We start from the raw sequence: 21801 nt of genomic DNA, 5'->3' as shown, positions 1-21801 counted from the left end.
TCAAATAGAGTGTTATACATGATCCATGCCTCTTTTTTTATCTTTGTAGAAGAATCTGGTAAAGCAAGCAATGGAGATCTTTCCAACTCTGTGCCTGCAGAGCCTGTTGTGAAATGACATGGTTTGTATGGGTGATGATTACTTACTCAAATAACTCATGTCCTTGTCTTCATTGTTAACACTTTGTAGGGGTTAAAGCTCTTGATTTTATTTACTTTCTCTGTTAAATCCAAGAGAAAATGCACAGTGGCATGCATACTAGCATCCACTGGAGCTAGGTCTGTGTTTGTCTTTATTTCCTGTAGAAACTCCAATTTTTCAGGAGTTTGCATTATTTACAGCACTTTATTTAGATTGAAAATAATTTAATAAAATGTTGACCTTGGAGGTAGTTAAAGTACAGATGTGCAGATAAAAAAAATCATTATTAATTTCTAGATGCATTCTCGCATCTCTACCATAGCATTTTAAAAAACCCAAACTCGTAGGCTGTTGGTTCAAGGTTTGAACTGGCATCTCTTCAACCAGAAAAAAAAACTGAATCCAGATATTGGCTGTATCTGTTGTCAAAAAAATAATTGAGACGTGTCATTGTGCAGTCCTGTTGCATTTGATGCAGTCACAGATTACACTGTGGGTGTAATAGTGTATGTTGTGAATGTATGTTAAATATGTTACACAAAATGGAAGTGTTTATTACTGTTTTATTCCAAACCGTCTTGTTATTACTATAGACAGTATTTGTACTGTGGGAACTTAGGATCCCATCAAACATTTATTTCCCCCTGTTTTTGCCCTCTTATCAAGGAATGGGAAAACAAGAAAAGTGAACATAACAAATTACTTCTCCTTTCATACTGAAGGTCTGATTTGCATCCACAGAAGTAAGGAAATCCAGAGCCAAGACAAAACCACAATCAGCTCTTTCTTTCATGACCAGACACTGTGATGGGTGTCTGCAACTATTAAGTGACTTAAAGTTCATGAACATGTTGTGCCTAATTGCAAGTTTCAGCCTCAATTCCGTATTTCTTAGCCTTTGTAGGTCTGTTGTACTGTGTGTTGTTCATATAGTCTTACATGCCTGATTATTAACAGTAATTGCACTGCAGGCTCAGAAGCTGCTGAACACTGTGATAACTATTATTTAACATCTGTCCATGCCTGCAAGTAGAGGTTCTACATTGTGCAAGAATTACTTGGATTCCTAACTTAAGTAGCTAGACTTAACGTAAAAGAAAACACCACCTTTATTAAATTATACAGATGGGTTTTAATCTCCCAGAACATTAACACCCTTCTAGTTCTTAACCAACCAGAATAAACTACTCCAGTCCGTCCAGCTGAGAGAACTACCCTTGGTGGGGGGTGTTTTGGCACTCTTAAACTGTATTTTTAGACCAAACTTTCTTCAGTATTTGTTTTAATGGTTCAAATTGTTCCACCCACTCTTGGGTCATTGGTTCAAACAATTCCTGACATACTTCTGATTTGCCCTTTCCTGCCAGTCACTTCAACATTCAGACAGCAAGGATGAATGTTTTGTCGCAACTGGAAAGACCAGACTGATACGAACATTTGTTGGTTCTGAGAACATGACACACAAGCTTCATGGACTGTTAAAATCAGCTGGGCTCATTAAATTTTTTGGTTTTAGTTCATTGTAATAACTGCCCTAAAGAATGCTGCATTACTTGATTTATATTTTTGCTTTTTTACTTTGATACAGGGTGGTTTTTTAATTTGTGTACACTTTTTTTGACCAAATTGCACCTGCACCAAATGCTCAGTAGCATTGCTGAGATCAGCATTCTTGCTGCTGCTTCCCATCCTGCTGCAGTTGCTGTGCACATCCTTCCACATTCCCATCTCAGCTGAAGTCACCTGTTTGTGGAGTGGAATGGCCAAGTCCTGCATTTCCTTCTTTCACAGCAACAGAATCACCCACAGGTGGTGGTTCCTTTCTCCAGGATGGCCTTGCTAGGGAGCTGTGTGCAGTCAAGAAACAGCCCACACTCTAGTCTGCACTCGTATTTTCCCTTCTCCATTTTCTTTTTCTTTTAGAAAGACACTGTCTTGCTAAGGTAAGACTTTGCAGTTGAACATAACGTGAACTGAGCACTGCCTTCATGTACAGTGGTTAACAAATTCACGTGGTTCTGATGATGGAAATTCTAGAGGAAAGACACAGCCTATTTTTATAGATGCCTGTTTAATCTGGGAGAACTGAATGTATACTCTATGTGGCAAAAATATATACATACACAAACATGTACCGTGATAATAGAGCTATTCTTGCTAATACAGGACTGTAGTTTGTATTTCCTTCTTTCTCTTTGTCATGTAGCAGCATAGACATGCAGAAAAATTTTTCTTATCTGAAATCCAAGGTGGGTCCTGGGTTTGGATGTCACGTGACTGAGTTGCATTAAGTCCTTTTTTCTCCCCACAAGGATATGGAAGTGGGGCAAAATTCATGCTGTGGTGCTACTGCTCTTTCTGTTGCTTTTGGCCTCCTGTTGCAATTACAGGAACCAAATGGACCCTAACTGTTTGTCTGGAGAGGAGACAATGGAGCTAAAACAAAAAATCCCCTAAACTAAACCAAACATGCTCACTTAGAAATTCCCAGGGGTGGTAGAAGTGAGTGTGATGAATTTTCTGCAGGGACATAAAACATGTCTAGGGTTTTTTTTCCTTCAGGGCAGGGTTGGAACAGGCTAAAGGCGAGGCTCTCACCCCCAGTAGGCAGCTGTCACCACTGCCTTCAGGTGTTCAGCCTTGTGCCAAGGTTGCTGGAAGTGCAGCAGCTGCTCTCTGAGGGATTGTGGATACCCAGATCCCTGTCAACCCTGCCACCAAGGGTTTGCATGGCCCCAGCAGCTGCAAACTCCTGGTGCTGAAGGGCATATACTGCAGGTCCTAATGGAGCCTGGAACTAGAAAAACATTTTGAGTTGCATCAGACATCCATCAACAGCTGTTTTCAGCTTCTCAGGTAAAAAGGACCAAATGTAACACTTAATGTTTCCTAACTCATTGTACAAAAGGGTATTTTGTTACTTTAGTCTCTTTGGTTTGTGAGTAGAGAACATTATGTATATAAAACTGTGTTAATAAATGCAATTTTGAGAACCTTATTCCCAGTGTTTTCAGTAACACCAGTTCAGTAAGTATTAATTTTTTAACAAGACAGCTTTTATTTACAAAGAAGTTTTTGTGTCAGTTACTAACAGTTTTCTTCCCCAGTACTTTTAAATATTCAATAACCAGTTAAGTTAGCCTTACTCCACATCAAACACTGCCAATATGGGATCTTTCAGATACTGTTGCACAGATTCTGCTTATGGAAAATCTAGTTTCTTGGTGACTGAAAAGAGTTAATTTAAATTTGAGGAATTTCAGCCATTTTTTCTAGGTACCTTATCTTGATTAATATAAACTATACTACAGATTACACCCCTTCCTCCACTAACAGCTCTTTATTTTGTCTGTTTTGTTTGTTCTTGCAAAGTGATGTTGCTGATGCTTTCAGGATGTAAAAAAAATGTAAACTTATTAGCCAAATCTCCCTAGTGTCTAATCTCAGGAATGCACTATGAGACTTGTCAATACATTGTAGACTTGTAATCTAACATTTTATTACTCAGTTTCTTAAAACCAAAGGTTGCTGATAGACTCAGCTGTTGCATATCACCATAATGTTAAAAATACAAAGAATTCTTACTATAAAAGTACTTATTTGTCCTACTATTACCATTTCTGGCTAGAAACTTAACCACAGAAAAACAGCACACAGCTAACGTGCCACATTCATTACTTGCTTCTGAGGTTTGCATGTCAGTGGTATTCAGAATAATAAATCAAGGAGCTACAATGTGTCCATTATTCAATTACCAAATGTGAGAGTGAAGTCCCCTGGAAGATAAGAGCAGGCACTTAAATTAGTTTTGTAAGCTTATCCAATATAAAAATAGATTGTATTAATAGGAAAACTTTAGTGTTTAACAAATTGTATTGTAAATAGGCTAACAGAAAAGGTAAATCTATTTACACATAAACTAGACTAAAAATAACTTCATCTGAAATAAAGCAGATAGTGCTTTTTTAACCTTCATTCAGATGCACATAATCATGCAAACCATGAAAACTGACTATGGTAGGAAATTTGAGGCCTGGTATTTGTCAGAGGAGCTGGCTGCTCACATGAATTTCAGTGGAATGAGAGGCTGCTGGCCCTGTAAATCTAAGAAATGCCAATAACCCTCGGTTGCTGACAGCTGTGCTCTCCTGCCCACCAGCAGCACTGGCCTCCTGCTCAGGACTGTCAGCTCCCCAGACACAGTTCCACCCTACACATTCACAAATGCTAAAATGCCTTGAGTCCTGCTGTGCTTCTACTGTAAATCCAGAGGGACTCCACTGCAGAGACACCACTGCTGTCCAGCAGGAAAAGGCAGCTGGCCTCAGGTGTGTGCACGTGACTGAAAACCAGAGATTCTTGCAAAAAGACTCCCTGCTTTTCGGCTCCCACACAGGCTGCAGGAAGTGACAGGAGCTGCTTATGCTTCTGATTCCTCCCCTCCTTCATGCATGGTTCCATCTTCTTCTGACAAGTCATTCAGAAGCATGAACTTCCCATCATTTGTTAATGGTACAGACTTCATTAGCTGAGCTAATGCTTCTGGATCCTGAAGAAAAGAAGAGAGGTCAGCAAGCTGCAGCAGCCTTTGAGGAACACACATTTCCCAGTACTTCTTGCTAAGCTTTTGTAATTTTGGCTTTTTTTAACAAGCTTTAGAATGAAGATTTGAAACATAAGTAATACCTTTTTGGGTAAGTAAAGACAATCCTTGAGTATTTAAGAAGCAAAAAAAAAAGTAATTAATTTTGAGCCTTTATTTTGCTGTTCTTTAGTTACTCAAAAACAAGGAGAAAAGTAACTGTCTCAAGAATTTATTATACATGTGCTTAGTGGTTGTGACTAAAAGCTCATTCACCAACTGGTTCTGAAACCTTAGCAGCAAAAATATACAACAAATAATAATGTCACATCTATATAGATAAAATATATCTACAAGGGACAGGCAAATTCTGCCAGTCATTTTAAGTGGAAAAACACTGATTTTCATGCTTAGGTGAGGAAAAAAAATGTAAGTTTCTAAAAGTGAAACAGCAGTGTGTGTGATTTAACATCATCCCAAAGAGTATGTTTGGTTTTTTGAAAACTTTGCTCGCAGCTTTCTTTCAGACACGAATTTGGATTGGGGTAGCACATTTTCTCTCAAATAACATTACTGAGAAATCAAACAGTTTATTTTTGCTGTGTTAAATTACCCCTGCAAACCTTTGTCCTTAGGAGGAGTAGCAGTTCATTTTTCTTATGCACACCAGAGGCACCTGGACAGTGCAGCTGAAAACCAGAACATGATATATTATACAGATGCGGGGAATGAAACAAACTTACCTTCTGTGCCTCAATAATTTCTTTTCCCAAGCTAATGGCATAGCAAATCTACAAAGAAGAAATACATGCAAAGTTCCATTCAGTTCTGGTTTGGCTTTTTGTTCCTTGATTAAGAGTAAACAACACAACTGTCAGTGCAGAATTAGTCCTAAAACAAGGCCTAAAAGCAGAGGTGGAATACCAATTTGCTATGCTAGCTACTGGTAAAGAAAAACTATCTTGGGTTCAGCTTCAAAGCTCACAGGGGCTGGTAAATCTTTGTACTCAGCTTGGTCAGTTTCAGTCAGTTTTAGACTTTATTTCCATACTTGGGAGAGTGCATGTAAGTGTTAGTAGGGACGAAAGTTCTCCATCCCACTCCTTATTTCTGTTTCAGCAGGCAGCAAACAGTCAATGGTGTAAGCACATAGGGCTGCCTTGGCTGTGAAAGCTTCACAGCTGTACATGTCTCAACATAGCTGACATTCCGTTGTTAGTGCTGCTGCTGGATAGCACTTTCCCATCTCTCTTAATGCTGGGATTAGCAATCACATCCTTTCTGCATTATCTGTTCATTTGGTCCCTTTTAGACATAAGCCAGTAAAGACTTGCATGTTAATGCATGTTTTCTTGGCCAGCAATTGAGCTGCTCTTCTTTCTATAGCACTGTCTCCCAGATGTGTAAGTCAAGAAGCCACAGACCTGTTTTCTAAATAAAGCATTTTATTAAATATTGCACAAACCTTTTCCCCTTCTGTGTTGCTCTCAAAAACATATGCGCTCCTGGATTCTTCTCCCAGAGTCTCACTGAGGTGGATCACAAAGCCAATCAGTCTCCTGTTCTCCTGATGGGCAGCAAACTGTGTCACAGTGGTGAGTTCAAACTGGAAAAGTAAAATAAATAATTTATTTGTTTTAACCAGCTCAAGTTAGCAGGTTAGCACAGGTTCATGTAACTGAGTAGTCACTGCTGTCATAGAAAAAGTTACTTACGCTTGCTCGTGTAACCTGGGTTTGAGGATCTATTAATCTGCAATTCCATGTAGGGAAAAAAAGAAGAAAATTATTTTAGAGTGATTCTTGGTAATTTCAAGGGTCTTTATAATAGAAAAGCAGTAACTCCAGCAGTTTTACAGATGAGGAAACATATGCACAGGATCAGGTGCTTTGCTTTAGCTGTGATTGGCAAGGTTCAAGTCTAGGCCTTGACTCTCAGCTGCCTGACAGGTACAGGTCAGAGCACTTTTCTGAGTCACTTGGAAAGGATCCTGAGTGCCTGAACTAACACAAAATGCAGAGGGACATAAACACCCCACCTAAAGGGAATGTCTGACATCAGCATATTATACAGTGACACTACTGTCAAAGGACATTGTTAGGAAAAAGATTTTTGCATCAAAACAATCATTGTTTTCCATCTTTTTTTTTGTATCTTTGCAGGGTCTTATAGCCCCACTACATCCCTTAGATTTTGATAGGACATTCTTACAACTTGGTCTGGAGGATCACTTCTGAGTACCACAGAATAAGTAAAGAGACACTTCTTTCTAGGTAAAGTGACTCCTGGCATCTTGCTTCCTCAAAGGTTGTGTGTCAAAACCAACAATACATAATAAATCACAAATTGTATGAAGAGAACAGAACATTGACAAGTTAAAGCTTTTACAGTACCTCAGCTTCTTGCTGGTGACCATGAGGTGGGATTCAGTCATGTGGAAAATGTTGTGAATGGCCCGAGCAGCCAGCACTTGTCTCATGGCTTCGTAAATCACCTCGCACGTTTTATCAGACTGAACAGCCATGGACCCTAAAAACCGAACCACGAACATCTGCTGGAGCAGGGAATCTGCAAGAGAAAAGCCACGGCTTCCTTCACTGTGCTATTTCAATTTTCCAGTAGCTCAAAGTATCAATGGAATTGTTTTATTCACTTTGGAAATTCAACAGTAAGCCTGTGGTTGGTGGCCGTCATGAGTGGTGGCTTTCTGCCATGAGTCACACAGTGCCCTGACCCATTTTCAAACTGTGTGAACAGGCAGCAGTGTGGAGATGGGGAAGGAAGTTACTGCAGTTGCCTGGAAGCTTTAAAAGTATGACTGGTCCTTTATGCTTCATTTGATCAGCTAGTAAAATTCCCTTGCCTATTTTGCTATTGGGTGCACATAAATTATATGATGAATTTATGACTGGGCATAAGCCTTGGATTCCATTAAGCACTGTACATTCTTCCCTTTCTTCTATGTCCTTCTGACCATCTGTGCAGCTGGGCCCAGCGAGGTTTTCACCAAATCCTTCCTTGCTCCTTGACTGTCACTAAAGATTGACAGAAAAATGACAACTAAGCAGCCATTATGCAGCAAAGCCATCACTTGATCAGGCTCCCTTTATGGCTGGTGGTGAGCAAGGAAAAGTAGGGTCAATGTTCAGAGCAGTAGGTACTGCTTTGCTTCTGAGAGCAGTTTTCTGACAGGGCTGTGGGTTCCAGGCACAGGGGAAGAAGAGAACAGCCAGGGCCAAGCCCTACACATGCTAGTACAGGAAGGGCACTTTACTATGGATCTGTTACTTCTGCACCATGTGCACGGTGCTTTTCTTAAGAGACACCGGGTAGCTAAAATCATGACTGATTTCATCTGGATGAAAGAAGCACTGACCTTCCTCCTCATCTTTGCTGCTGTCTTCAGATTCCCCAAATGGGTTCGCACGCCTGTGAAATAAGAATTAAAAGTCGAATTACAGATTCTGGTCATTACCACTAACAGATGCTGCAATACTTCATCTTGCCTGAAATCACACTATTACAGTGATGGATCACTGTCTCTGGCCATACCTGCCACCTCTGTTCTGGTCCAGAAACTCCATAGCAGGCAGTACAATATCAAATTGAATTGGTGTTCCAGGAGCAATGAGTTGTGTGGAGTCTTGAATGCCAGCTGATCCACTGGGAATTATTTTGTCATTTTCCATATTCTTTACAGTCTGGCTGAAGTGCAAATGTAAAAAAAAAATTATGTTTCTATCCATCAGTGACATCCTACCTTTGCTCTGGAAGAGAGACAAGATTATTCAAAAATCCAAAGCAGGACTGAACCACTATGCAGATACATAGGTATTTTCCTATTTACCTGTTACTCAGGACTCTAATAAAATCTTTTTTTTTTTAACCTAGCATTATTCAGGACAAAAATAAACATTGATATATTAAACCTGAATACAGATTAACTCCGAGCGTGGGCTGACTTTCAGCAATAGGTGGCCATTTGTCTCCCTGCCCTGTCCATATTCACAGCTGCATTACCAGCAGAGATCAGGACTTGTGTCTACACTTCTCAGTGACAACCCCAACATCTTCTTAAGACCCCTCAGCCCCAGGCTCAACACAACTGCACATGGCCTCTGCTCCATGCAAGGGAGAACATTACCTGGGGTGATGAACTTCATGTTTTTTTCCCAAGGTGGTAATGGGAGTCACTGCTTGCAGGGCTGTCTGATTTAATTTGATTGCAGCTGCCTATGAAAACAAGATAGAACAGCCCTTTTAGACATGTAGCTTACCTTACCATGTTGAAGAATAATGGGAGAGCAAGTTGAACGAACAGACTGAAAGATCAAAACAAGCTCCCACCTCTGGATTGTCAGTGAGATAGATCTGTCTGGAGATGTTGTTGATGGCACATATCCACTGGAAGGGAAAAATGAAATTGAAGTCTTCAAGCTCACTTGTATACAAGAATAGTAAGATCAAGAAAATCTTTTTACCTCCTCGTATTCTTTCTTGCTTTCTGCTTGAAGGGTTATACCCCTAAAATACAAACACAGTGTATAAGTGCTAACAGTGGACACCAGGACTGTTTGACTGCAGCACTTACAGTAATATCACCAAGCTTTACATCTATTAACTATCAAAAGAACCAGAAACAAGAATCATGAATAAGCTGCAGCTAAAAGACACCACATATTCCATTCAGGCACTTGTGGGGGAGGATTAGAAGGAATATGCTTTTAATTTGGAAACACCCTTCTGGGAACCCAGAAAAGCTTACTACTACACCAAGCAAGTTTTACAGGAAAGAGCATCTGAAGAGGTAGGTGTGACTGGCTGTCCTCAAACAAAACCTGTGTCATACCCTTTGCCTGTAGGAGTAGTGATCTGAAAGCAGTATCTTCTGTCTTCACAGTCCACAGCCATAACAGAGCAGTTATCCAGGTCCTGAATCAATCCTCCAGCTACTGCTCCCCTTGGCTGACACATCAAGTTGCCACCTTGAGTGAAGAAATAGAGTCTTTCCCAAGTTGTAGTCACCAGACCTGTTTTACTGATGAGAAGATGCAGTGATAGACTCGTTATTGTTTAAAAGTAGCAGGTATGAAACTGCAAACATATCCTGATGCTTGTCAGAACTTCATGTTCACCCTGGCATTTTTTTTTAGTGGTCTCTTTTAAGAAGAAAAAGCAGCACCTGTTCCTAGCAGAAACTAATCCGTAATGAAAGCCGAAAAATTAAATTAATTCCAAACATCCAAGTTAAAAATCATATCTTCTAGCTAAGGAATAAAAGAGTATTGAGTAACTGACATGAAATACTATGAGCAGTTTCAGCGCAAAGAATCATAATATAAAAAATTATCTACTGCAGTAGTACCTTAGAGTCCATCTCTTGCTTAGCTGTATAGTCCTATTATAGTGTAATCCAGCTTTTGCAATACGAAGAGAAATTACCAGACATACACTCACAAAGAAAAAAAATTACTAGATAAACAAAATAACAAACTGATATTTATTAAATCACATAAATAGGGTTATTATATGCCACCAATATACCTAACTTCTGTGGAAGTTTATGGAAAATTTTATATGTAAAATCTGCAGAGGTAATTCTACATATGATACACATTCAAAGTTACAAACTTGCATTGTCCATAAAGCTTTTATTTATGTCAAAGAGGGCATTTATGAAAACACATTTTAACTACAAAATACAGCTGCTTTTGTAAACACCCTGTCTCCTTTAAGATCTGGGAACAAGCTGAACCCAGTCTCATCAACTTCTAATTTTTAGCCACTTGAATGCAGTAAATTTTTCCTGTAGGTACATTCAATCAGAAGCAAAATTCTGTTTTCAGAAAAATAGTATCAAATGCCTCTAATTTGGTTAAGGCTTCAAAAATACATTTCCAAAGATGACAGAGGTAGTCAGAGGATGAAAAGTAGAGCTACCAAACTGATTTAGGATCGTCAAACATCAATACCTGAGGAGTCCTTATGACCTTTCCCCAAAAAATGTAGCCACTAAACAAATCAGCAGATAACAACAATCTTCTTACTTTCTAAGATTAAGGTAGCCAGCCTTCTGGATGAGATTTCTATTGATGGCAGGTGAAATTACATCAGAATCCGGAGTGTAAACAGATTCATTAACTGCAATTAAGTCCTGCTGGGATATTCTCATTTTTTCAGCTTCGGCATCCAGCTCTCCTTGTATGCTGGGAAAAAACCACCAACAACACAAAAAGAAACCCAAAGCCATCATTAGCCATTTATACCAGGATATAGGTAACATCTGTAAGCCAAAATGAACAAAAAATACCATCTAAGATTACCATGGAAGGTAGCGCAAAGATGAAATTTATTTTTCGAATAGACTTTAGAGGAAATAGTGTTATGTGATACTGAAATGAGCACATAAGAAATGTTGAGACATGGTGAGAAAGAAGAGTTAAGTTTATTTTTTGAGAGACAGCTTCTAAAAGCAATGCTTCTATGAATTTACACTGCTGAACACATACACACATTGCCCTACTATAATGGCATAGTTCAAAGCAGGCTGTACTAGAGGATCTCTTCTTGGCTTTCTCAGAACTGCCTAATGCCTCCAAGGCTATAACACACAGGAATTCCTGCCTTGACACCACCTATTAACTGGTCATGGATTTTCATGAATTCAGAAAAATACAGTAACAAAACCTACAGCTCAAGTCTCACTTTAGCTTTAATTCTTTGTTTATAATAATGTGTTCTGCTTTGGTGTGATGCAGAAAACATCAGATCTGAATTAAATTAGACCATATTTTGCAAGCTAATACCTTTCCACTCCATCACTGAATGTCGGAATAAGAATTATTTAAATTCCATTTTTAAATACAATGGAACTATGCTGTCAAGTTTTTACCTCAGTGTTATTTCAATCAATCTTTTATCTGTCATTTTTGCTGCACCACAAAATGCTTTGGACAAAACATCCCTGGCACCTTCATAGTTTCTGAGGCTATATTCCTCTTCCTAAGATGTGCTTCTCCTATCTCCAAGGCAGGAAGAAAAGTGCTGACAATTCTGAAGTTACATGCCTTTGTGGCAATTAGGCCAAGTGGTCACTGAGAATGTGTTAGTGTTAGTGTAGATATCTCCTGTGTTTTTACACCATTAGCAATATTCACTGTATAAATGAAAATGCTTTTAAATACCACTGAAATTCTGTAGCTCCACAATGGGTCACATCAGCTTGTTGTTCCAAAAGAACAAATATGACAAGTGAAAAGCTTTTAGTTTGACTAGCAAGCAGATCTGACTCACTGAGGTCTTGTAATCCCCAGCACTAAGGAAGGAGCGGAGTGGGCAACACAGTTTTCCATGGCTGTGCAAACTAAAGTTATGAAACCCTGTCCTGTGTCAGTAATTCTGTGCTGCACAGTGCCATTCAGAATTTTACAAGCTTCTCTTTTGGTTTTTCCACAGACATCACACTCCTTTACTAGTTACATTTGAGTAGTACTTTCAAGCTTTACTGTGTGACAGAATTTAAACACAAAAACCAGACTCAGCAAAATAACTGAGCAGACTATTTTTGTTTCCATTTACTACTGTACACTGTCCAGAACTCAACTTCATCTGACTGTGGAAAACAAGGGCTTATTCTATGGAGAGGATGTAATGGCAGGATCCTCCCTGTGCCTGCAAGACACAAGTAAGATGCTCTAGACTTTTTAAACAGTCATGATTTCAATGGCATTTAAAATCTGTCCTCCAGTCTGTACAAATGCTGGGTAGACTGTGTAGAGGGATTTATTTCACAAGTCAGCGTGCAAAGATATATAATTATAAAAGTACAAAAAGTAAAGAATCATTTAGTGAAATAATCTACTATACAGAGCACTTGTTTGTAGCATGGTTCTCAAATTAACAAGTATGCATTATTTAAAGTGCCAGAGTGAGAATAAGTAATGATTTGGCTACAGCTTGGTATGAAAGGAATGAAAGATTAAAGTCAAGGAGTCAGTTTGGAGTATATTATCTTTATGGTCCATTCCAACCCCTTAACACTTTATCATTCTATGAATAATATTATCTTTATTATGATTACATTTCAAGTGTACAGTTTACATTTACAGGGACTTAATTATAAAGAAACTCTTCATTACAAGTAGAAGATGTGGAGGAGAGGTGTAAGAAAAATGATCACAAAATTAGGACTACAACAGCAGTTTATTGAAATTCAAAACTTAGTCAAAGTAGGTTGAACTCACTGGACTAATATAGCCTACACTGGATGCAATGAATATGCTCCCTAGGGTGAGGAGTTTTTGTTTGCCTTGTGTAGCTACACCATTAAACACTTTAAGCCCTAAATTTGAGAGGTTAATGGGTTATTGTTGCTGTATTATTACAGAACACTCAGTAAATATAAATACCTATAATTCAGAGAGCACCTTAAGTCTATTATATGAATTCTGTTAACCTCTTTCTAGCCCAAATTCCATGCTTTTCTGTTCATGAAGAGACACAGGGATGTAAGAAAGCATGTGAACACTTTACAGTATATATGACTATACTGTAAAAATACTCTCTTCAGTGTACAGACAGCATTTTCTTTTCCATATACAAACATTTCCTTTCTACCTGTTACTTCAACAAAATACATCCAACAATGCCACATAAGCATGGAAGGAATCTCGTTAGAAAGAAAAAGAGGCACTCTCTGGTATGTGCTGAAGGTTAGAGCGCTACTGCTCGGACTCCGATGGAATGACAAAAGCAAACAAAAACACTAGGTTACCTCTGAACCATGTCTGAAACAGATGACAAAAAGCTGTCCATCCTTCTAGAAAACATCTCTGCTCCTTTCTTAAAGAAGTTGATCTGAAAAATACCAAGAAAAAGGGCACTGAAGGTTCTCTTGGCTTTGGCAGACAGTAGCAGATTGTGGGAGTGTTAACAGTGCTCCCATTATGACTGAACTTTTGGCAGGCGATCAAACACGTGGGCAAAACAGCTGCGTTGTCTTTCTTGCTACTTTCCACTTCTGCAACTCTCCACCCTTTCACACAGAGATAAGCTGCTGGCTGCTGACAGGTATGTTTCCAAAGAACTTGCTAAATGACTCAAATAAGGGAACAGGTAGCTTCTCCCACACTAGCACTGGGCAGGGCTGGGGCTCGTGATGTTAGGAAGTGCTGTGTGCAATGCCACCCTATCAAAGGGAATGGGACATAAATCATCCATTAGATTTAGCAGTCCAACCTGAACTACCAACTCCATGATGAAAGTTTTCAAAGTGCTGTAGCAAAGTCAGTCAGGAAAGTGTAGCTGTGCTTGCAGAAGCCTCCAGGGCAATTGATTGTATAAACTAAGTTTTACCATGGGTTTTGTTCTACTGAAGGAGCTAAAAAAAAAGCTACTAGGGCCAAAGTGCACATTATGTGACAGAAGATTTAATTCTCTTAGCTGGTATGGCTCAGCAGGCACACAATAAAGCAAAGTACTTGGTGTAGACTTGACCTTGTATTATCTGCAGGGCACAGTCACCATTAGAGCCTACTGGCAACTGCATGAAACATGGATAAAGATAGGATGTGTGAGCAATTAATTGGGATAAACACATAAAAATCAGTGATCTACTCTGGGAAGAGATGTAAAAGCAAATTCTTGGATATTAAGCAATTTATTAGCTATTTCATCCACTTTTACTTGTGATTTCACTCCCTTTCTCTAACCTTGGGACTTAGGATTCCCAAGATTCACATTTCTGCAACCATGTTATAGACCACAGCCTCCCTTTACAAAGGAGAGAAGGAATGACCTCCTAAAGAATGATTCACCTATTCTATTTCTGAAGCCTGCTTCAAGAGGAAAGAGCTCTAAATTCCACTGATGATAAATGCTGATGCCAATTTTCAGTCAAATTAACCCTCTATTAGCACAGCTTCTTCCAAAATTTCCATTTGACCTACTCATTTGTTGGAAATGTGAAACTGGAAACACATGTTTGAGTAATTAATTAAGAAAATACATATTTGTACTGAAAAGCAGTTAACAATATTTAAGCACCAACTGGCTTCTGGTTATTCAGTCATTCCCATGACAACCTGAGACTTCCCTGAATAAAGCACTGAGATAAAGCAGTTTTGCCAGATGAAGTACAGGGAATGAAAGTTCTGTTTGGTTTCCAGTAAAGGAAATCAATGAAGTTCTTTCACTTAGGATAATTACAGCAGAGAAGCAGTGTGAACTCGCGTGGTGGGGAAAGTGACTGAATCCTCATTTACTACCTATTTTAAATGAGGCACATGGGCTGCAAAAGACAGGATGATGTAGATGATGATGAGCCACACTACAATCTCAAACAGAGCACTACATCCATTTTTCCTCTTTTCATAGCCCAGTTCTCATTTTCCAAACACTTTCTTTCATCAAAATCAAAGACCCTTAAAATGGATTACAGTGAGAATCAAGTGCTTTGATAATACTGGTTTGTCGATCCCCCCTGATATTCTGGAGGGTTAGAATGTCAGACTTGAGAAATGCTCTATCAAATTGCTGTTAGAATGAAAATTAGAAAAAGGATTTTCCAGCCTTATGCTCAATCCTCTCTACTGTTCCGTACTTCCAGCTCTCCAGAGCATGCTCTGTTCCTCATTGTGCACACTCCTCATTAGTATGCTGAACATTATGTGCCAGGAAGGGAACTGCTACATAGGAGAGTTTGTGCAGACTGAGTAAACAGTGAAAGTAAATGCTACTGCATGTAGTTCAGCTGTGAAAAAACTAACCCTAGGCTGATTTTGCATAGAAGTGTATTGGATTTTCTTTTCATTAGTGTCTTTCCTGAATATCTAAACATTCAACTAACTGCCACAAACAAAATCTGTTGTTAGAATCTAGGCAAGCTGAACGCAAATTGCTTCCCCACCACCCTCATTGTAATTTGTCAGGTCTCAAAATAAATCCAGAACTCCAATGTTTTACCTTTCCCAGGAACATGTCTAAGTGATGCAGACAGTTTACTGTCAATACCTGTCCTCGTGTATATCCTAGCATAGGTTCCATCATAGCCACTCTTTTCCTGTACTGCAGAGCATTCAGGGCACAGTAATATTGCAAGGATGAAAGGTGCTGCTTTCTTCTTGCATTTGCCACTTCTTTTGCCACTTCTGCCTTAAGCTGAACAAAAAATGATAAAGAGGTTGACAAAGTGTTCCTGTGTATATGGATATATTTACTGATCATCTTCACATTAGTTTAAAATCATAATCTTTACAGAACTTCTCCAGGTTGAAATGAAGGATGAGAAACAAAGAAAGCAAATCAAAAACCCAAAGCAAGTACTTCAAGCCCTTATTTGTCATGAAACTAAAGCATGTGGGGAGGCCCTGTGACTACAAACCATGTAACTACCACCAGTAAAAATCTGGATCAGATCGCTGTGCAAGAAATTTATTTGCAGCTGAGATCACAAGTCTGCAAGTGCCGAATTCAGAGGGGAGTAATTCACAGTATGCTATATCACACTGGGCTCCATAAGGCATTTCCTTTCAAGAACCATCCTGTGGAACAGATTCACTCTCAGGACAGGGCCAGTCATACAATTTTGACAAAGGGATGTATTTTAGAATAGCAGTCCAGTGGGCAAAGAAGGAGGAATGTAGAACAATCCCACCAAGAGAGTTATGTGCACTGTTAAGTGGAATGACAGGCCATACAGAGTAATTGAACAGGAAGGTACATGCAAAGAAATGCAATGCTTTAGGAACAGCAGACACAAGGCTTCATGGCAGTTCACGATGAACTGTGCTCAGTGATACTGCATCACCACCTCAGCTGTACAACACTAGGCCTATACAAAGCTATTTATAGTAACTCGGATTGCCTCTATCTGAAAACCTCCCATGGATCTGAAGGGCTCTAGTTGAGCATAATATTTCATCACTTGCCTAACTTAGAGAAAACAGGTGTAAGTGCTGAGTTGATGTTTAAAAGCTTTGTGTCTGCTTGGAAATGAAATCACAAGTATTCTTGAGTTACTGTGAATTTAAGCAATGAACTCTCCAAAGTTCACAATGAACAAGGATGCAGACAGAATGGCTGATGAAAACATTCTATTTTCCCTTTCACATTTGTTACCTTTTCATTTTCTTTCCTTTTCGGTAACCTGCTATATTTTGCCATGGACACGTCATGTTCTGTAGACAAGGAATATTTTTTTTTTTAGAAATGTGATGTGTATGTGCACAGATTCAACATGTCTTCTTTGCTCTAGCAGCTGCATATGAATAGAAACAAACCAGGGACACATACCATTGCTAGCAAGGCCAAAGAGATCCTTCAGCGTGCTTACTTCTGGAAAAGAGAAATCAAAATATTCAAAGTAAAACCAGCTGTGAACACTTTGTTCAACTGAGACCATTTATGGCATATTTACTGCCCAAGTCACTCCAGCCCTTCCACAGCAGAGACGTATACATTGTGCCTGTCTTGAAAATGCTAAACCAGATCAGCGGCTAGAGAAATGAATAGGCAGATAGCTAATTAAGGGTGGAGTGAATTTATTTTATTGAGCAAGTTGTCACTCCAAGAAAGATGCCTTAACTGCCAGTGTAATTTCTCCAAAGAAGCACCATTTCAGTACGTTTATTCTGACAAAAGGCCCACCACTATCATGCAAGATCAGCAGTTCTGAACAACCTAACAGCGCTTATGTGATACTGAGAAATTTAAGACCCACAGACGTAAGAACTAAAGCCTTTTCCTGTACATGAATCTCCCTCAGTGTGGAACATTTTTGCTAAGCTGCTCTGTGAAAATAAATCTGTATCCAACACACCTGACTGCTGGGTATGATGCTTGCATTACAAATACTGGCCATGAGATTCTGATACGGGTAGAGAAAAGACAGACTGAACAGGCAACGTAACTTCACAAGTGTCGCCCACATGGGCACAAGCTACTCTTAGTATCCTCACCAACATATGATGCAACTGGCAAAAACTCTCTCAAAAAGCTACAAAGAAAGCACATTTACAAGAACAGACATTATGCAATGGTGAAAATACCAAGGGGACATTGTAGGATGTCATCATGGTCTCTGATTATTTTTAACATACTACTCATTAATCAGTTTCACTCCACCTTTTTTTTCCCCCAGAATGCTTCATTATAACTCAGACGAAGAAAAGACAGAAGATTTTTCCACTTGCAACTAACTTGTATTTAGAGGTTTCTACAATATTCAATGTATAGATGTAACAGGATGAAAATTAAAAACAGTAACACAGTTATTCTTCCTTGCTTCCTTGCTGAATCCCTCTATGAAATTTCAGTGTGGCCAGGTCTCTACTAAAAATGCTGTTCTACAGACTGCATCAGAAAAAGTGGGTAGAATTTTTAAAAAAATGGCATCCAAGGAAGTTGAAGAAACTTTTGGTTTTTGTCATGCAGCAGCTGAAGGTGTGGTTGCAGGCTTCATATGCATTTTCATATCTTTTTTAATGAACAAGAGGGAAGAATCCATAAATATGGAAAAAGAATTACTATCGGAGGCCACATGAAAGAGGTGAAGAAGTGTTTATCCCATCAACATCTTAGCATCCAAATTCTGCTTTATATTTGACAGTATATGATAAACAATGTATTGTTAACATGGACACCTGGATGTCCTCACAATTTCCAATCAGATCCTATAAGAACTTGAACCAGTCACAATTTTGCTGCAGCCATTTTGTCTCACACCAAAATGATGTCTACAAGAAGGACATAAGTGGGACTGCAAAACGTGAAATGAGCAGTGGGCTTTAAAAAAAAAGAGAACAAAATGCTGCTGCAAAAACTCACATTTCTGTTGCATAAGTCTGTCCTTGACCTTGAACATGAGCTTTTTTCTTTTGTAATTACGTAAAATGTTTGTGTTACTGCCTTGCTGTTTAAGTAATGAAATCCCAAATTCATGAAATCAGGTAACTTGCATGGAACTACCCTTGTACAGCAAGCATTTAAAGAGGACTGCTTACTTAAAAAGAAGAGAATATACTACTCTCTGAAGTTAAAAGAACATTCTTGCTTGTGCTTGTCAAACAGCCCCAAACTTCTGAAGTGGAATAAATACTGTCTGCAAGCCCAATTCACTGCTAAATTTCCCTTCTGGCAATTACAACATCAGTGACTTCAGTGAAATTACACTAGTATAAAAACATGGTGACCCAACAAAGAACAAAGCTGCGTATTTTTAAACTTGCACCATATGGTGCATAAAATGTTACGTGGTGAACTTGAACTGGTTTTGTCTGAGTAAAAGCATGCACCTGTCAATGAAATTCTGTAGCAGGAAAAAACCCACAAACTTTTCTGTGAATCATCAAGTAACAAATAAATGCATGGCATTATGTCTCAGTTTGTGATGAAATAAACAAGAAGGAGCATATAAGGAAAATTGAAACTTAGAATAAAATTTACCTGTGAGATCTTTTTCTCGAAATTGTATTATTGGGAGAACCATTGTATCTGCAAGCTGTTTTGCCAGTTCAGAATGAAGAATATTGAGCTGAAACAGAGAAATTGTTCTAATACACAATGTACATAAAAAACCCAAACCACAGAGAATATCAAAACACATAAACACACCAGCCATTTGTGTCCAGTGGATATAATGTACTTCAATGCTTGAAATACACCTCTCATGGTATCTGAGATGGGGATGTCTCCCTAAATGCTTCATTCCTGTCTGGTATTTCCCAAGGATCCAAGAACAAGTGCAATTCACTTGACCATTAATTCTAATGCATAACCCAATAGGATTTAAACTGTAATTATCCTTTATTATCCTGTTTTTGTTAAGTCTCAATGCCATGGAGTCACAGTCCCACCACCACAACTACAGTGTCTTTCCATGAACAAGGGTTAACCAGGACACAATCACAACAGGGAGCAACTGCAATGAAAGATCCCATTTAAATATTTTACCTTCATAGCAGTTCCCCATTTCTGTTTTTGTGTTTCTAAACTTTAGCACACAGCTGTTTGAAAGCACCCATGTGGCACCATTTGGGATGAAGGCAGGCAAGGCTCTCATGTCAACAGCGGCCTGCTAAGAATATAAGATGGGTGCAGGTAGGACAGCTATCAATCACACTGGTGGAGCACCAGAAGGGTGCCACATGTTGAGGTGACATCCTGCCTGTTTGCTCAGTGTCCTGGATACCTCCAGGCAGCCTCATGCAGGTAAGGATAAACTGAGGATCTCCCACGAGACAATACAATTCAATGCTGATAGAACAGACAACTAAAACAGGCACAAGAGGAGGCCAACACACAGAAAAGGAGGCCAAGGAATGGAGCAAGTTCTCATGAGGGAAAATGTGACTGACAGAACTGAGCAGTGACTTTCAGCTTTCTGCCCCCAAATGGCACCATTCTCTCGAACCTGGGAAGGAGAAAGTTCTTGTTTTGATCTATTTGGGAGCACATAAGCAATTACAAGACTTGTGATAACAAATGCTCCTTTCAAGCATCCTGAGAACACACATGCAAAAAGAAAAGCCTAAAAAACAAAGTAAACCGTTGGGACTCCTCTCACTACATCCTCAGAGTTATCCATGGGCTCTAAAATTGTTAACTTACTTTTTGTCTCACAACCCCTTCTCCTCTCCCAGACAGCAGACCTCAGTACAGCCTTTTGCCTTCTTAATCAAAGTTGGAAGTAGAGCAACAAGAACAGACTTTTCTGATGGCACAGCACTGCCCACAGCAGAGAGATTTGATGAAACCTAATCAAGAAGGACCTAGATACCAAGGCCATATTGAAATGTTATATGGGCAGGTCTAACAAAAGCATTTACAAACACTTCCAGTACTTAGCAGAAACCTACAGGGCATGGGGGTATTCACTGCACACAGATTCACTGTCTTCATCTCACAGTACTGCAGCCTTCCCCAGACATCTCTGGATTCTGCATGCTCTCACAGCAACTAAACAGCAAGTTTACCAATTCACAGCTGCCCTGCATCCATACCTAGCAAGTTTTGGCTCAAACTGCAGTGTTTAAAGCTTAGAAATGTGTCATTGTAACATGGAGTTATATAAAAGATTGCCCTAGCCTAGATGGTACATCCTGTTCTAGTCTCTCTTTAAATTCTCTAGGAAATTCAGCCTTGCTCTGAGGATAGAATACGGGATGAAGCCACAGAAAACAGCTCTAACCATTATGGAAGGGTGGTATCAAACTTCTTTAACCAAAATTAAACTAGTCTAAAACTCAGGCAGAATCTAGCCTTCAGTGGGAAGGCTCTGAATCAAAAGGAGAGACCCAAAGAAAAAACACTAATATTCTGTATTGTAAAAAGAGAGTATTAGCAATTCAAATTACCTCATCCACAACTTTTGAAAAATAATGGAGGGTGGATATCACTTCTTCATCTCCTTTACCTAAGGCAAAATGCTGGAAATAGAAACACACATTTGGTCCATAAATTCATAAAGATGAATATAAAATACAACACATGTTTTACTACAAGTCTAATGAATATTTCTACAAAATTCAACAAATGCTAAAAATAAATATTAAAACCAGAAACTCATTAAGATACATCCTTTTACCCTGCTCTTCTTTTGTTAAATTAATGGATTTTGGACAACACTTAATTCTTATTATGCTCATTTTGAAGTCACAGAACTGGAACAAAATTACTTGTATCTTCATAAATGTATTAACTCAGATTTTGTACCTTTTTGGTTTTTTTTCTAATCTGGTTCTTTTCTTTTTTTAAGATTCTCAGAAATGACCCAACTCCCTTGAACATCCTGGGGAAATTCACAACTGCCTTCACGTGACACCAAGTAAAGCAAAACCCTGAGCATTCAGAAAATCAGAAAACACAGTTTACAGACTTCTTCACAAGTGCTGAGGCAGAAAAGAAATCCAAGTCATGTGCTGAACATACCTGCTTTTCATAGGCAAGGAGCTGCTTCGAAAGCTGTTGTGTGGCAAGACACATTTCATTCTACAAACAAAAATGACATGTTAAGAGAAATAATGAAAGGTCCCCAGTGCTGCTGTTACCTCTACTTTGTGAGCAGCTTCTTGACTGAATCT

General features: G+C 39.0%; 2 protein-coding genes across 7 annotated transcripts in view; one reads left to right on the top strand and one right to left on the bottom strand.

The window, feature by feature from the left end:
* Nucleotides 1-2306, top strand: part of WASHC4 (WASH complex subunit 4) — a 38125-nt gene extending 35819 nt beyond the window's left edge. For 2 of the 5 annotated variants that reach the window (XM_038153297.1, XM_038153293.1), the window contains exon 33: nt 50-2306. In XM_038153297.1, coding sequence (XP_038009225.1) covers nt 50-117 — 68 coding nt within the window. In that variant the 3' untranslated portion in view covers nt 118-2306. The remainder of the gene's footprint in view (nt 1-49) is intronic. The other 3 variants (XM_038153296.1, XM_038153295.1, XM_038153294.1) reach the window with 3 other exon arrangements.
* An 873-nt stretch (nt 2307-3179) lies between these two features.
* The window catches only part of APPL2 (adaptor protein, phosphotyrosine interacting with PH domain and leucine zipper 2), a 34065-nt gene continuing 15443 nt past the window's right edge, over nt 3180-21801 (bottom strand). Inside the window, exons 1-20 of one of the 2 annotated variants that reach the window (XM_038153300.1) lie at nt 21650-21690; nt 21076-21147; nt 20330-20490; nt 19166-19253; nt 17015-17056; nt 16841-16899; nt 15734-15880; nt 13497-13579; nt 10771-10929; nt 9573-9761; nt 9205-9247; nt 9071-9127; nt 8868-8956; nt 8276-8428; nt 8100-8152; nt 7117-7291; nt 6439-6475; nt 6189-6329; nt 5467-5514; nt 3180-4690 (exon numbers count right to left, since the gene is read on the bottom strand). In XM_038153300.1, the coding sequence (XP_038009228.1) occupies nt 4562-4690; nt 5467-5514; nt 6189-6329; nt 6439-6475; nt 7117-7291; nt 8100-8152; nt 8276-8428; nt 8868-8956; nt 9071-9127; nt 9205-9247; nt 9573-9761; nt 10771-10929; nt 13497-13579; nt 15734-15880; nt 16841-16899; nt 17015-17056; nt 19166-19208 (1647 nt within the window). In that variant the 5' untranslated portion in view covers nt 19209-19253; nt 20330-20490; nt 21076-21147; nt 21650-21690 and the 3' untranslated portion in view covers nt 3180-4561. Of the gene's footprint in view, nt 4691-5466; nt 5515-6188; nt 6330-6438; nt 6476-7116; nt 7292-8099; nt 8153-8275; nt 8429-8867; nt 8957-9070; nt 9128-9204; nt 9248-9572; nt 9762-10770; nt 10930-13496; nt 13580-15733; nt 15881-16840; nt 16900-17014; nt 17057-19165; nt 19254-20329; nt 20491-21075; nt 21148-21649; nt 21710-21801 lie in introns of those variants that run through there. The other variant, XM_038153299.1, reaches the window with a different exon arrangement.

Source organism: Motacilla alba, chromosome 1A (assembly GCF_015832195.1).
Source record: "Motacilla alba alba isolate MOTALB_02 chromosome 1A, Motacilla_alba_V1.0_pri, whole genome shotgun sequence".
Lineage (NCBI taxonomy): Eukaryota > Metazoa > Chordata > Aves > Passeriformes > Motacillidae > Motacilla > Motacilla alba.
Note: the sequence above shows the minus strand (reverse complement) of the source record. Positions and strands in the feature narration are given on the sequence as shown.